At 35.6% G+C, this 16262-nt stretch overlaps 3 protein-coding genes across 5 annotated transcripts in view; 2 read left to right on the top strand and 1 right to left on the bottom strand.

Moving 5' to 3' along the window:
• Positions 1-7263, top strand: part of LOC140056021 (ubiquitin conjugation factor E4 A-like) — a 60411-nt gene extending 53148 nt beyond the window's left edge. Inside the window, exons 18-19 of one of the 3 annotated variants that reach the window (XR_011846712.1) lie at positions 5013-5131; positions 7020-7068. The gene's annotated coding sequence lies outside the window, so the exon portion shown is untranslated. Of the gene's footprint in view, positions 1-5012; positions 5297-7019 lie in introns of those variants that run through there. The other 2 variants (XM_072101228.1, XM_072101229.1) reach the window with 2 other exon arrangements.
• Positions 7264-8153: 890 nt separating this feature from the next.
• On the bottom strand, positions 8154-9322 carry LOC140056026 (small ribosomal subunit protein eS25-like). The gene is made up of 4 exons (XM_072101244.1): positions 9277-9322; positions 8760-8840; positions 8484-8667; positions 8154-8374 (listed from the first exon to the last, which is right to left on the bottom strand). The coding sequence occupies exons 1-4, from the start codon at positions 9316-9318 to the stop codon at positions 8298-8300; spliced, it is 384 nt and encodes a 127-aa protein (XP_071957345.1). The 5' UTR covers positions 9319-9322; the 3' UTR covers positions 8154-8297.
• Positions 9323-9618: 296 nt separating this feature from the next.
• On the top strand, positions 9619-15505 carry LOC140056351 (histone H4 transcription factor-like). Its single transcript, XM_072101698.1, has 10 exons — positions 9619-9653; positions 10238-10415; positions 10594-10820; positions 11967-12078; positions 12531-12683; positions 13032-13109; positions 13272-13392; positions 13745-13883; positions 14349-14473; positions 14971-15505. The coding sequence occupies exons 2-10, from the start codon at positions 10241-10243 to the stop codon at positions 15212-15214; spliced, it is 1374 nt and encodes a 457-aa protein (XP_071957799.1). The 5' UTR covers positions 9619-9653; positions 10238-10240; the 3' UTR covers positions 15215-15505.
• Positions 15506-16262: the final 757 nt, after the last annotated feature.

Genomic DNA, 16262 nt, shown 5'->3' with positions numbered 1-16262 from the left:
CGCCTATTTTGTCTTTTTATAAGTATAAACATTATTTTTTATGGTTTTTTTAATACCTTTATTGAAACTACGAAATCGCCAATTTAAGTCTTTTTTTAAAAATTAATTTGAATTTTTCATGTTTTTGGGGGTCAATACATCTTTAAATAAGCACATTTTTATCGTATAATATTAGTTATACTATAATGAAAATAAATTTAAAAAAATGGATATTTTCAAAATGTTTAAACTTTAATATGTCTTGTTATACAGTATTTATAAATTATTATCGTACCACTTTTTCAGATCCATTTGGAACATTCTTCTTGCAGGCTGTCCTTTGAATATTACTGACGTCAGATCCATTTGGAACATTCTTCTTGCAGGCTGTCCTTTGAGTATTACTGACGTCAGATCCATTTGGAACATTCTTCTTGCAGGCTGTCCTTTGAGTATTACTGACGTCAGATCCATTTGGAACATTCTTCTTGCAGACTGTCCTTTGAATATTACTGACGTCAGATCCATTTGGAACATTCTTCTTTCAGGCTGTCTTTTGAGTATTACTGACGTCAGATCCATTTGGAACATTCTTCTTGCAGACTGTCCTTTGAGTATTACTGACGTCAGATCCATTTGGAACATTCTTCTTGCAGGCTGTCCTTTGAGTATTACTGACGTCAGATCCATTTGGAACATTCTTCTTGCAGACTGTCCTTTGAGTATTACTGACGTCAGATCCATTTGGAACATTCTTCTTGCAGACTGTCCTTTGAATATTACTGACGTCAGATCCATTTGGAACATTCTTCTTTCAGGCTGTCTTTTGAGTATTACTGACGTCAGATCCATTTGGAACATTCTTCTTGCAGACTGTCCTTTGAGTATTACTGACGTCAGATCCATTTGGAACATTCTTCTTGCAGGCTGTCCTTTGAGTATTACTGACGTCAGATCCATTTGGAACATTCTTCTTGCAGACTGTCCTTTGAGTATTACTGACGTCAGATCCATTTGGAACATTCTTCTTGCAGACTGTCCTTTGAGTATTACTGACGTCAGATCCATTTGGAACATTCTTCTTGCAGGCTGTCCTTTGAGTATTACTGACGTCAGATCCATTTGGAACATTCTTCTTGCAGACTGTCCTTTGAGTATTACTGACGTCAGATCCATTTGGAACATTCTTCTTGCAGACTGTCCTTTGAGTATTACTGACGTCAGATCCATTTGGAACATTCTTCTTGCAGGCTGTCCTTTGAGTATTACTGACGTCAGATCCATTTGGAACATTCTTCTTGCAGGCTCTCCTTTGAGTATTACTGACGTCAGATCCATTTGGAACATTCTTCTTGCAGACTGTCCTTTGAGTATTACTGACGTCAGATCCATTTGGAACATTCTTCTTGCAGGCTGTCCTTTGAATATTACTGACGTCAGATCCATTTGGAACATTTTTCTTGCAGACTGTCCTTTGAGTATTACTGACGTCAGATCCATTTGGAACATTCTTCTTGCAGGCTGTCCTTTGAGTATTACTGACGTCAGATCCATTTGAAACATTCTTCTTGCAGGCTGTCCTTTGAGTATTACTGACGTCAGATCCATTTGGAACATTCTTCTTGCAGACTGTCCTTTGAGTATTACTGACGTCAGATCCATTTGGAACATTCTTCTTGCAGACTGTCCTTTGAGTATTACTGACGTCAGGTCCATTTTGAACATTCTTCTTGCAGGCTGTCCTTTGAGTATTACTGACGTCATATCCATTTAGAACATTCTTCTTGCAGGCTGTCCTTTGAGTATTACTGACGTCAGATCCATTTGGAACATTCTTCTTGCAGGCTGTCCTTTGAGTATTACTGACGTCAGATCCATTTGGAACATTCTTCTTGCAGACTGTCCTTTGAGTATTACTGACGTCAGATCCATTTGGAACATTCTTCTTGCAGACTGTCCTTTGAGTATTACTGACGTCAGATCCATTTAGAACATTCTTCTTGCAGGCTGTCCTTTGAGTATTACTGACGTCAGATCCATTTGGAACATTTTTCTTGCAGGCTGTCCTTTGAGTATTACTGACGTCAGATCCATTTGGAACATTCTTCTTGCAGGCTGTCCTTTGAGTATTACTGACGTCAGATCCATTTGGAACATTCTTCTTGCAGACTGTCCTTTGAGTATTACTGACGTCAGATCCATTTGGAACATTCTTCTTGCAGGCTGTCCTTTGAGTATTACTGACGTCAGATTCATTTGGAACATTCTTCTTGCAGGCTGTCCTTTGAGTATTACTGACGTCAGATCCATTTGGAACATTCTTCTTGCAGGCTGTCCTTTGAATATTACTGACGTCAGATCCATTTGGAACATTCTTCTTGCAGGCTGTCCTTTGAGTATTACTGACGTCAGATCCATTTGGAACATTCTTCTTGCAGACTGTCCTTTGAGTATTACTGACGTCAGATCCATTTGGAACATTCTTCTTGCAGACTGTCCTTTGAGTATTACTGACGTCAGATCCATTTGGAACATTCTTCTTGCAGGCTGTCGAAATAAAATGCTTACAGTCTATATAAATGTTTTAATTTATACATTGTAATTATTTTTACATTCGAATGAAATGTAAATAAAATCGGTTTGAAATGGCGGTTGTTAGCAAATGTTGTAAAAACAGAGTACTACATGCATTATCTTACTCAATTGGCACGAATACATTTGCTAATGGAATAAGATCAACATGTGTTAATGGAACACATTCGTAAAATTAACATCATAGAAAAAATATTTGACATTCTATTCTATAATCACGTGACACTATTAAGCCAATGGTTTTCTTACATTCATGTGATTTGATGCTACCTCCTGGTATTTATAATTTTCTTATTAATTACTGTGGATTGGCATGTCTATAACAAAACCGCAACGGAATTAGTTTGGCAATTACTCTCCTTACTAATTCGCACTCTACTGCTGCTATAGTTTTTTATATTTAATGATATTTATTAATACAAACTTTGAAGTTGAACTAAGGCCCACATACTTGTAGACTGCACATGCGTATATCTTATTTGAGCGCTAAACTATATACACATTCGTCGTCGTCTCAAAACATCAAGATTGCTCCTGAAAAATACAGGGATTTGGACGATGGGAGCATGCGTGAATTGACGTTTGCATTGTGCCGTATCCTGTCATTTTGATTTGCCGAAAGTTAAATTCTACTTCAACATTACTGCTGTTATATGTATGTTTATGATAGACATTGTATAATTTTTTTTTCATAACAATATGTACAAACTCTGACAAAAATGTAAGGGCAAATACAATGAAAATAATATGATAATAAGTCAGAGAATGAAGGCGGATGCAAACATCTTGAGGTGGGCGAGCTTAAATAAAGAAAAATGAATAAATCATTTGTATAAGAAGAGGAAGTATGGAAAAGATTACAGAAGATTTGCAAAGTTGATTACATCTGCCAGCAGTCGTCATGGGCAGCCTACCAGTATTTGTCTTATATATTCAATTTGTGTTGTTTGATAACCATAGGCTAATTAAAGTAAATAAAGTTATGGAAATTAAAGTAGGTAAAAGTTTACAAATAGGCGGCAATCGATCAGTCAGCCATTTCCAAATAGATAGTACACACACTGTACATTTATTCTACCAGTAGCGTTGAAAATGTATAAATATAGAATAGTGCTAATCGTACATGTATCGTGTTTTACACGGGTAAGCTATAGACCGGGCGGCCGGAAGATTTATTCATGTGAAAAGATACAAAAGGTTTGATGATGTAGTTAGGTGCGTATTAGGGCGAGATGCAATATTCGACATTGCTGCCGGGTCACAGCCTGTACATGGGGCCTGTGGGGATCATAACATAGGGGTGGAAAAATGCATTTATTTTCATGTGAAGCGATACAAGGATAAACTTTTTTGGATATCATTCGCAGTGGGCTACTAATGATTACATCACCAATGACAGCAACTTTATCCTGTACGGGGCGCCAAACAGCAAAATTTTAGGGCCACGCCCAAATGGGTTTATTCATGTGAAGCGATACAAGGTTGAATCTTTTTTTAATGGCAGCAGTACATATTGGGGATGACAAAAACACCATTGACAGCAACTTTATCCTGTACATAAGCTCAGACAGCTGAGCCCTAAGGTCCGCAGTTTCCCCCTATTCGGCTATATACTCGGCGCGTATGTCGTCTTATGGCGTTCAGCTGAGTTAGAAATACGTGATACGGACTCGGACTGACAATAAATACACAGTAGAATGCTAAAACAATAAATAAAGAGAGCAGTTGTTGATGGGTTTGATGATTTGGTATTTATACTTTTTATGTACAGATCCTCTGGATAGCCGTATGCACATAGCCGACGACAAATGCATCGTCGTATTAACATCTCGTTTAACCGATATCGTATCCAAAGACGGAAGAATATACCCCGATGCTAAAATCAACAGTTATCAGATAAATAACATCGTTTCACTAGTCCAACTGCACCGTTTTATGGTCCCGGCCGCCGTGTGCAAACATGCAACAGTAATAGTTTTATGAAAGTAAAAATCGACCAGGTAATTGCGTCAACTCTAGTTTTTAGCGTCGCTAACGAATTTTGATAAAATTAAGTTATTGATTGCGGGTTTTTTTAAGCGTGACTAAAACTACACTATCAAACTTGTTGTATCTAAAATTTTAATGAAAACAAATATGGTTAATACTGAATTCAAGCATCTTATTATGTAAATATACCTGTATTTTAACTACTTTAAACACTTACTTTTAATTGTCACAAATGTACTTATGTATATAATATTATTCACCAATGAGAATTTAAATAAACGTGAGATGAACTCACACAAGACAAAAAAAAATCAAACTTGCTGTGCCCATATATGGACACGATGATGTCACATCACTACCATATTTGGGCATAATCACTACCAGAGCAGTGACGTTCATACAATTTGTGCACTAACGAACTTTAAGAGTTTTTTTAAAATTCTTTGCGACAGGTGGTTGATTTTATTATTCTAAATAATGATAATGTGAGTCACTCGATGCACCTACATGGTCATTCATTTAAGAGTTCTTGCAGTGAAGGATGTCAAACTAGAAAACGGCGATGAGCTAGGTAATGGCGGGTATGAGATTAATATGCAGACTATCACCTTAATGGTATTGGCGGGAATGAAATTAATATACAGGCTATCAACTTAATGGTCTTTGTTTCTTGTTTCCTATACCAGTATCTGAATAATAATAATGTTGAATATTCAATTTACAAATTACTGTAAAACAATATCTGACTCAATGGTATGTTTCCGTCAGCAAAATACTGTTACTGATGTTTGAATTTTCTTTAGCTGCGATTGTTTTTGTTTTATTTCCTACCAGTATCTGAATAATTTTAATGTTGAAAAGTCAATTTCTACATACTTTAAAACAATATGTGACTGGCATGTAAATGACTATAATAATATGCATTTTTGCGAGAACATCCGTACGCAGATACGTATGCGCATGCGTGAGTTTTCCAAAACTCTCTAATGTTTTTATACCGGTGGTATTCTTTACCTTAATTCTGATAAAGGTAAAGGTATAATTTATATTTGTCCTCTAGCTTAGGAGGAAATTAGGATTAGCCCCTATACAGACCCACGGCAGCCAGCAGTGCGGCGCCGCGCCTACCAGATCAGGACACCGGGAGACAATCACTTACTCTATGCGAATAGTGTACCAAAGTTCTAAATATTTTTAACTATTATGGGTGTCCCTGAATAGGGGTTGACTGAGCTGCAATGTTAAAACATATATTTTTCCTCTGAAAAATGTTGCCTTAATACATTTTAATATTATATAGGCCTATTTTACACTATTCTCTCTCTATGGGTATTTGTCTGTAACAAATTAATAGGGGCGTTCCGAACGAAGGGTTGATGATGTACGCCTTGTTTAAAAATTAAGCCTTAATTTTTATCATAGATTATCTGAGCCACATTTCGGCTGAGTTCGCTGTCGTAAAAGATACTGTGAATGTACCAGCATATGGCTGTTATACGAACCTTGAATTTAGGCTACTGGATGTTTCATGATCAGATTAGTAGTCACTTTCTTTTCATTGCATGTATTTGACAAAAAAAGACCCATAAAATATACAGAGAAGAATTGGTCAGGAACAGCTAAAGTTAAAAAGATTACAGGAGCCAGCAGTCCCATGATCTTAACTAAAATAAATGTTATACATTTTTGAAAAACGCCGAACGTTTTGCAATTTTTAAAGTAGTTTATATTCAGCTGTTCGGCGTAACAAAGAAACATGTTTGCAAACATATACAAGTCCGGCAACATTATTCACGACACCACCTAAACACTTCGGTGTCAATCAAGGACTTACTAAAGTTGGAAAAGCTCTCGAAAAAATGCGTAAAAGCAGTAGCTGATAAAAACTACTTAAAAATATATACTAAACAATGTGTTAAGACGTGTATAAACAAAAAAGAAAGAAAGAAAAAAAGAAATAAATTTATTCACCGTATCATTTATACTAACTCTTTTCCACATAAGATATCAATTGTTGAATCACCAAGTTGTGAATTTTGTTTAGAAAAAGAACAAACTTTAATACACATGTTCGTGGAATGCAAAGTAATTGATATCATGTGGAGGAAAATAACAGTTTAAAAGAAAAATGATTTTAGATAAAGAAAGGATATTTATTGGTATTGAAAATTATAAAAATAATCATGCAATTAATAACTTAATATAAAGAAATTGAAAATTTAAAATAGTTAGACTTTTATTTCGCATCATTCTTTTTTTTTTTTTAATGAAATCTGTTTTGTAACTTGAAAAGGTTACTTTATTATTATTTTGTATTACTTTGTATTGTAACCAAGATGAGTAATGTATACGGTTTTATGAAATACAGAAAATAAAATAATAATTAAAAAAATAATAATAATTTAAATATATCAATTGAAGATTAAATATACGTTGTACCATTTTCTTCTTTTATCCAGAGAGGAATGGCAATGGTAGTGCAAGTTGGAGAGGAGAGTGAAATCAAACCGCCACCACCATCACTCTTCCCAACACGTGCACCCTGGTCACCAGATACGTTTACTATTTGACGTCATTGACGTTCACCCTGGTCACCAGATATGTGTACTACTTGACGTCATCGACATGTACACCTGGTCACCAGATACGTTTACTACTTTACGTCATCGACATGTACAACCTGGTCCTCAGATACGTTTATTATTTGACGTCATCGACGTACACTCTGGTCAACAGATACGTGCACTAGGCCTACTTGACGTCATCGACATGCACTCTGATCACCAGATACGTGTACTGGTTGACTTCATCGACATAGACTCTGGTGAACCGATATGTTTACTACTTGACGTAATCGACGTGCACCTTGGTCACCAGATACGTTTACTGGTTGACGTCATCGACATGTACACTCTGGTCACCAGATACCTTTACTAGTTGACGTCATCGACATGTACACTCTGGTCACCAGATGCGTGTACTACTTGACGTCATCGACATGTACACCCTGGTCACCAGATGCGTGTACTACTTGACGTCATCGACATGTACACCCTGGTCACCAGATGCGTGTACTACTTGACGTCATCGACATGTACACCCTGGTCACCAGATGCGTGTACTACTTGACGTCATCGACATGTACACCCTTGTCACCAGATACGTGTACTACTTGACGTCATCGAAATGTACACCCTGGTCACCAGATACGTGTACTACTTGACGTCATCGACATGTACACCCTGGTCACCAGATACGTGTACTACTTGACGTCATCGACATGTACACTCTGGTCACCAGATACGTGTACTACTTGACGTCATCAACATGTACACCCTGGTCACCATGTTACGTTTATTACTAGACCTCATTTTATTCCATTTTTCCAACACTGTTGTATTTGGGTCGTTAAAATAAAGGTTCTCTTACCAGAGTAAGTTATATTTTGTCCCACCTTGAATGCATTTAAGATGTACAATATTATATACAATATGTTTAAAAGAAGGTAGAGCATGTTGTTTTATTTCGACTATTTCAGACAGTTGACTAATTGTATTAGCAATAAGTACACAACAAAATAAAGACATTCAATGTTTTTACGTATCACTGTGCTTGTTTATTTACAACAATTCCAAACATATTTCACATGACATTGAGTTTAGATCGCATTGCATGCCAGTTATAATCGTTGAGCATTGTGTTAAATCTGGAGAGGGCGCCATAGCAGGATGATTTCATTATGCTTCATCGGCAGCTTTTGTGTTTCTTGTGTAAATAACTTGCGAGTGATGTCTCACTACTTCCTTGATCAGCCCTAAATAAAAACAAAACAAACCGACATATAGTAAACGCATATTTTACGAGAATTAAATATGACATTTAAAATTTAATAGGTTGTGAAACATGGGTGAATTATTGCATACCTTTTCTGAGCATTTCCTCAAGAGCTTTCCTTGCTAGGGATCCCCTGATCTTCAATCTTTCTGACACGACAGATGGGGTGATGAGCTTATAGCTTGGTACCTCTTTGTAGAATTTATCATAAGTTGCTTTGTCAAACAGCACAAGATTGTTGAGCTTATCCCTGACCTTTCCTTTTGACCACTTCTGTTGAATGAAACCATTAAAATATAATTATTATTTATGAATATGATAAAAAGGGAAAATTAAATATCATATTGCGTTGGGAAATCACTCGCCTTCTTTTTGGCCTTTCCGCCAGAGCTCTTTGGCTTGTCAGACTTCTTGGAAGTTCCTCCCTTCTGTTGCTGTTTTGGTGGCTAAAAAAAAATGCAGGGTAATTATATATAACTTCAATTACTTTTAATAAATTAGTACTACTTTTTGTTAATGTATTATATGTTATGGTATCACTATCATTATGGAATATTAAGAATGATCACACTTTATGTGTGTCTTCTCTAGGCCTACATCATGGCCGGCTATGCTACCACACAACCAACGCTCTCTCCGCGACACACTGTGTAGTGTAGGCCTAAAAGGCTAGTGAGGAATAGACCAAAAAGGCACAAACGGCCGACACAGCCACACAGCGAAACACTACATATTTCCAGATAAAACGCCTTCTTTACTAATTTAACTTAGAATTACAATAAGATTAATATTTATATAAATCATATACTGATATTTTTATTCTTAAATAGCTTGTAAAATGTCGATAATTGTGTAAATTATTAGAGCAAAATTAAAACTAACCATCGTGCTTTTGATCGCGACGATTAAGAGGGTTATGCACATGCGTAGTAGGTCACACGTGAATAAAAAATTGCCACGGTTTGTCTGTTGTCCAATTCAGGAATAAAACAATCGGTGTTATTTTTTTTAATTTTTACATGTTAAATACAAATAAATATATATATTGTTTATTAAATTATTATATGATTAATAATATAATGCAAAAACATAAAGTGTAATTGTTTTAGTTATTGTATCTTAAATTGTGCACTCTGGCAAAATTAGGAGGCGCTCGTCTTTTCAAAAACAAAAATATAATCGGGAAAGAACATTTCCCGCGACACATTAGCTGCGGAGTGCGAGAGTTTAGTAAAGTTTAGGCCTTCGATTTAAAAAAGGTGATTTTGAAAAATCATTCCGTGAATTGTACTTAGTAGAACTTCATTTGTTAATAAAATTACATTATAATTTAACAAGTCAATTAGTTTAATTAGCTATTTTATGTTCTGTACTGTGTAGGCCTTTTAAGTTTTAGTTAGGCCTAACTAGCCTAGGCTAGTCTAGAGTAGGCCTAGCCTAGCCTAGGCCTAGCTAGTAGGGCCCTACTAGTATAGTAGCTAGGCCTAGCTAGCAACGGTCAAAAGAAAAAGTAGAGTAGCCGAGATAGGGCTTTTCAACCAGTGTGCCACTGAGGATAATAAAGTGTAGCCTTGTTTGTGGTTACTCGACCTGTGCCTAGCTAATGTAGGCCTCCCTAGCTACTAGCTAGGCTGTCTAGTAGTAGGCATCTGATCCTATGCCTAGTCCTTTACTAAGGCTTTACTACTCTCTAGTTAGCCTAGGTAGGTAGGCCTAGGTAGTAAACTAATAATATGCACTAACTAACTTATTTATTATACCCAATATTCATATCTATTATAGGCCTTCTAAAAGTGGGACAGTAAATATTTGTTACATTTTTTCATAATTTTTATTTATACAGATCATGCCACGGACGCTAAAGAAAGGGCCAATGCAATTGCACTGTGAATGGTGCAACATCGAACAAGTATTTGACAATGTTGCATCTTACATCAAACACATTCAGATACATATGTTAGAATTCCTTCCAAAAGGAATAACGCCTGACAACTATATGAACTTTGACATTGTTATTGAAGGTATATTAAAACAAACTAAAAAAAATTGTGTAACTCTAACCCTTCCTCAGTAGTATCATTGTAAAATGTTATTTATTGTTAATATATTGGTTGAATCAATATATTTATAAGTCCCAACAACTTTTAAAGTCTGAAAACGTTGGAAATTATAAATAACTGATTTATTCTTGTTATTTAGGGACTGTTGAGTACCACTGTTTGTGGAGAAGCTGTGGGTTTGTCACAAATGGACCAATACCTCTTCTTCGACATCTTTATTTTCATGCGTACCATACCAAATTAAAATGGTGGGGCCATCAGGAGCGAGAGAAGATGGGCAAGGCATTGTGCAAGTTGGATTCACACGGCGCTAACTTAATTCCAGATCTACCGCAAAGTTTTAAATGTGGTTGGCAGAATTGTGACGTTAGTATTTTAAAACATTGCAATAGGAATTTATACTTTTTTATTTTGATGCTTCTTTGCAAAGTATTCCAATTTGGGAAACAAAATACTGCAATAAAACAAGATTAATTGTTTCTCTTTTCAATATCATATTGATTATTTAAAAGTCGAAGAAAGTCAAGTCCCAGGTTCATTCTATAGTCGCTACAGATTGTACTTCTATGAATACATGACGAGGTGGGAACATGAACGCTAGTTGATCATACCAAAGAATATATATCACAAGAATGAGTAATCCGCGATTTTCCCTGTAACAGTAATATTGTCCATGTGGTAGGGCGCCGCCATAAGTGTGGATGTATCTGGGATGTATACAACTTTTGGTGAAGGTTTCACTAATCAAAGGCTGGACCACCGGAGTATTTTCCGATGATAAAAATGTTATCAACTACATGCCAACATCATGTTAAATACTATTTGGATATTTAATTGTTCGTTTTATGCAATTTATTTAGTAAAAACTGCCGTATAAACAGTTTGCTTTATCAACCGGGCGCTACGATAGCGTGACCGGGCGTGTTGGTGTTTACGCGTTTTCACGAAGGATAGTTTAATAATATTCCTATATTTAACTTGTTTCTGGTAAAACAAATAAATGTTAATGACATTTAACATTTTCTCATGTGTTTTATACTAATTTATATCATAAAAACAATACTTAATTTACCGGGCGTAGAGTAGTACACGGCAATGGTAAAGAATAGGCCGTGCTGAGTAATATTCGTTGATTTTTGGTGTTGCTGTGTTAGGCCTTTTTTGTGAACTAACTTAGCATGTTAGTAAATAATTGTTTGTAAAAGTGAATAAACACTAGTTTGTTAATAAATATGTATTATAAAATAGTTTACAATTGCAAAAACTATCATCATAATTCTATTTAATGTGGCACGTATCATGTCTATTAAATCAAGTCTTATTTAGTATGTATACATCCGCCCTTATGAGGGCGGGCATCACTCACTGGAACTCTCTGTTACAAATTTCTCATGCAAAAATCGCGGAATACTCATTCTTGTGATATATATTCTTTGATCATACCCAGTACCGTTTTGATCGTGTGATCACAACGTTATTAATAAATTTATTGATAAATTGTGTTTTGTTTAGTTTGTAACCGACAACCCAGAATCGTTTCATGTGCATGTTGAGTACCATTGTCTTGATAGTTCACCAGTGATTGATGACAAAAAGAAAGAAACACATTACTGCAAATGGCAAGGTATGTAAACAAAATATCTATTCCTTTATGTTTACAGTTACAGCCCAAAGGTGTCCCATATTGGGGAAGTTCCACCTCTTCCTAACATTCTTGACTTCCTTATCAAGTTCTTCTTCTATTTATGAGCAAACATAGTTGAAGGCTACTGCTCCACTGGCTATAGCTGTTGCAATTCCACTTTTTTGTTTTGTTTCACACTGTTCCAAGTTGTCTCATCAATGTGCTTATTGGGCGTGCTTCCTGATAATGGTAGTTTTCTCAGTGTGTGTCCATTTCCTTTTAACAATCCCTATATCCGCTGGCTCCTGCCCAATCCTTTCCCTTAGATTGTCGGGTAACCATATTATGAGATTTACATGATACAACTTGTTGTTAATAAATCTTTAAAAAGATTTACTTTTACAATTTGGATTTTCAAAGAATTAATCTATAACTTTTTTAACTGTCTTTAGATTGTCTATCTGTTACTAAGACCAAGTTTAAATTACAAGATCACATACGAAGCCATACACAAGCCAAGCAGTATGCATGTGTTGTGTGCGGATCACTGTTCTCAAATCGCAGCAAGTTCTTTGATCATTTACATCGTCAAGTAGCCATCGAACGTAGGTCAATTAAACGTAAATGGGGGGGGGGGGCAATAACCTGCGACTTGCAGCCTACTGTCGAGAGCTGCCACCAATCAGTGCCCGTTCGTCTGTCCACAACGACTGAATGGACCAATACACCGGGGTACTATGTTCTTTAAAGTGCACACAAGCCAGATGTGTACACTGGACCTCCAGCTTTATGTCCTTATCTGAGAAGACTGGTAATTTAATGTATGTTTATTTATAAATTTAAATTAATGTAGTGCATGTTTTTAATATAATGTCGTAGGAAATTAATGTAATGTAGGTACTTATTGTAACATAGATTCTTGGTAACGGTTTCTGCATATTTTTCATTTACAGTTCAACAGTACCAATGTTCACATTGTTCCAAGGTGTATGCCACCGAGAGGCTTCTTAGAGACCATATCAGATCACATAGTAAGTAAAACAAAATGCACTCTTCATGTCGCATAAGTTCAAGCTAGTATTAATGAATTATTGACTATATGTGACCCTCAATCCTCCAAACAAATGACAAGGATCAAGGTGATATAAATGAAAATAATAACATTTTCTCTAATTAATTTTTTTTTCTTACAGTTAACAATTACAAATGTCCTCATTGTGAAATGACGTGTCCTGCCCCATCTGGAGTTCTCAAACATATACGATGGAGACATTCGAATGAAAAACCTTTTCCTTGCCAATACTGCGATCTATCGTAAGTTTGACAATTGTGGTTGTACTTGAACATAACATGAAAATATGATTGGTCAAATTGTAGGACTGAAAAATGACAATGCTGTGGGTATCGGTGGCTGGATCTCAATGGAGATACAAATAAAATAAGCACTGAAAAATGACAATGCTGTGGGTATCAGTGGCTGGATCTCAATGGAGATACAAATGAAATAAGCACTGAAAAATGACAATGCTGTGGGTATCAGTGGCTGGATCTCAATGGAGATACAAATAAAATAAGCACTGAAAAAAATAACAATGCTGTTGGGGCTGGATTACAATTGCGATATAAATTTGAAACCATTTACAAATTGTTTATTTTAATGTTTTAGTTTTAAGACTATGTCAGCCCTACGGTATCATCTGGACTGTCACAACCAACAACCAATCTATGAGTGTTGCTTTGAAGTTTGCAAATTCCGAAGCACCACGCTATCGACGCTACAAAGTCATATTACAAGCGTCCATAAGGTACGCATCGGCGCTCTACACCGGGCGTTTCCAAAATAAAGTCAAGCTTAGATTGTCTGTAACAACTATCTTCTTTACCTGCCTAGAAGAAGATGGCGCTGTAGCATAAAAAACCGAAACGTTTAGACATTCCTAACTTGTACTGCAAACCTTAGATGACTTATTCACTGGACAATTCTTTAACAATATTCTAAAAACCCTTACTCAATTCTATAATAAATCTAAATTTTTTTTTTTTTTTTTCTCTCTCGTTTTAAGGGGCTTTGCGTCTAAAGCATTAGCTTACAGCTTAACCCCGTCCACAACCTCAATTAATTTTGCATGTACTTTGTATTATCTGAGATTGTGAATAAAGTTATATATATTGTAAATTGCTTTCCAGCTTTCTATGACATTTCTCCAATCCGATTTGTTTTCTTTTAATTTGTTGTTATGTCATCTGAAATCTTTCTTTGTTATTTTCAGTTAAACGGCAAAGCATGTTATAGTTGTCATCTATGTGATAAGATTTACACAAGAGGGTTTGGACTAACAAAGCATCTAAAAGGAGTGCACAAGCTGAAATGGCCAGCAGGACATAGTAGATTTAGGTAGGTCAGTCATGATTTTAACAGCTGCAGATATAATAATTATATATAATATAATAATAGTTGATTCTTATATATCGCATATAAGCAAGCGCTCAACTAGCTGCACATTATTACCATGGTCATTTTTTGGATCAAACACGTATGGAAACATACTCCCATAATAATGCAGCTAGTAATCAGTGCAAAGTTGTGTCTATAAACCTCAAAGAGTGTAGATATGGCTCGGTGGCACTGTGCAAACACTTCCTCAGCCCAAAAATAACTTGGACGCCATTTTGGAAGACAAAAAAATAAACAGAAAATAATTACTAAAGTATATTTTACTAATATGATTGTATTATAATAATATATATTTTTTTACCATAATTTTAATCAGTTGTGAAATAATAAATATTTGTTTTTACAAAGTTATGAAGCTTGTCTACTCAAATAGTGATTTGTAGAATGTAAAGTTGTCGAATAAAACGGTCTTGTAATATCTGATTATGTTTCTATAGATACAAATTATATGACGATGGATTATATCGCTTACAAACAGTTCGCTATGAGAGCGTAGAGCTAACAGAACAGCTTATAATGGAAAGGAACATTCGACAGTCTGTCCACCAATCAGCAAGCCAAACAATAGTGACGGTCCAATCAAACACTTCATCATCTCAGAACACTGACCAAACTGTAAATGAAGTTCCATCATGGCCGGCGCAGGATAGTGTTAGAATGCTGGTGGATGAAACGCAATAGTATTTGACACATAATACCATCATGGCCGTCGCAGGATAGTGTTAGAATGCTGGTGGATAAAACGCAATAGTATTTGACACATAATACCATCATGGCCGCCGCAGAATAGTGTTAGAATGCTGGTCACACATCATCACACAAAATCAGGTGAATAAGATGGTGTTTATTTACACTTCCAATGCTAGCTAGCCCATGCAAAAAGTAGATTCTGTTTTGTTTAAGTTTATGCAGGACCAATATTTTTAATAGTAATTTTGAATATTAAATTGTATTGTATTACAGTCAAATATAGACAGCCCGAACTGTTGAAAATTCAATTACTGTGAAATAATGTATCAATATTTATTGCCTATCTAGCATCCTATAGAATGTATTGAGGATGGAAAAAAAAGGTCGAAAATTGGCCATTTAAAAAAAAAATCCCTGTACTATAGTACAGGGAAATTTTCGAAAAATGGCCGATTTTCGACCCTTTTATTTTTTGACATAAATGGTTACTATAGCATAATAAACATGCGCAGAGGAGAATAATGGATTCTACGCATGTCAATTGTGCTATAGTAACCAGTTTTATCGAAAAATAAAAAAGTCGAAAATTTGCCATTTTTTGAAAAATCCCTGTACTATAGTAAAGGAAATTTTCGAAAAATTGTCAATTTTCGACCCTTTTATTTTTTGACATAAATGGTTACTATAGCATAATAAATGTGCGCAGAGACGAATAATGGGTTCTGCGCATGTCAATTGTGCTATAGTAACCAGTTTTGACATAAATGGTTACTATAGCATAATAAACATGCGCAGAGGCGAATAATGGGTTCTGCGCATGTCAATTGTGCTATAGTAACCAGTTTTATCTAAAAATAAAAAGGTCGAAAATTTGCCATTTTTTTAAAAATCCCTGTACTATAGTACAGGGAAATTTTCGAAAAATTGCCGATTTTCGACCCTTTTATTTTTTGACATAAATGGTTACTATAGCATAATAAACATGCGCAGAGACGAATAATGGGTTCTGCGCATGTCAATTGTGCTATAGTAACCAGTT

This window comes from Antedon mediterranea, chromosome 8 (assembly GCF_964355755.1).
Source record: "Antedon mediterranea chromosome 8, ecAntMedi1.1, whole genome shotgun sequence".
In the NCBI taxonomy this organism is placed as follows: Eukaryota; Metazoa; Echinodermata; class Crinoidea; order Comatulida; family Antedonidae; genus Antedon; species Antedon mediterranea.
The sequence above is the reverse complement of the archived record's forward strand: the minus strand, read 5'-3'. Positions and strand labels throughout refer to the sequence as shown.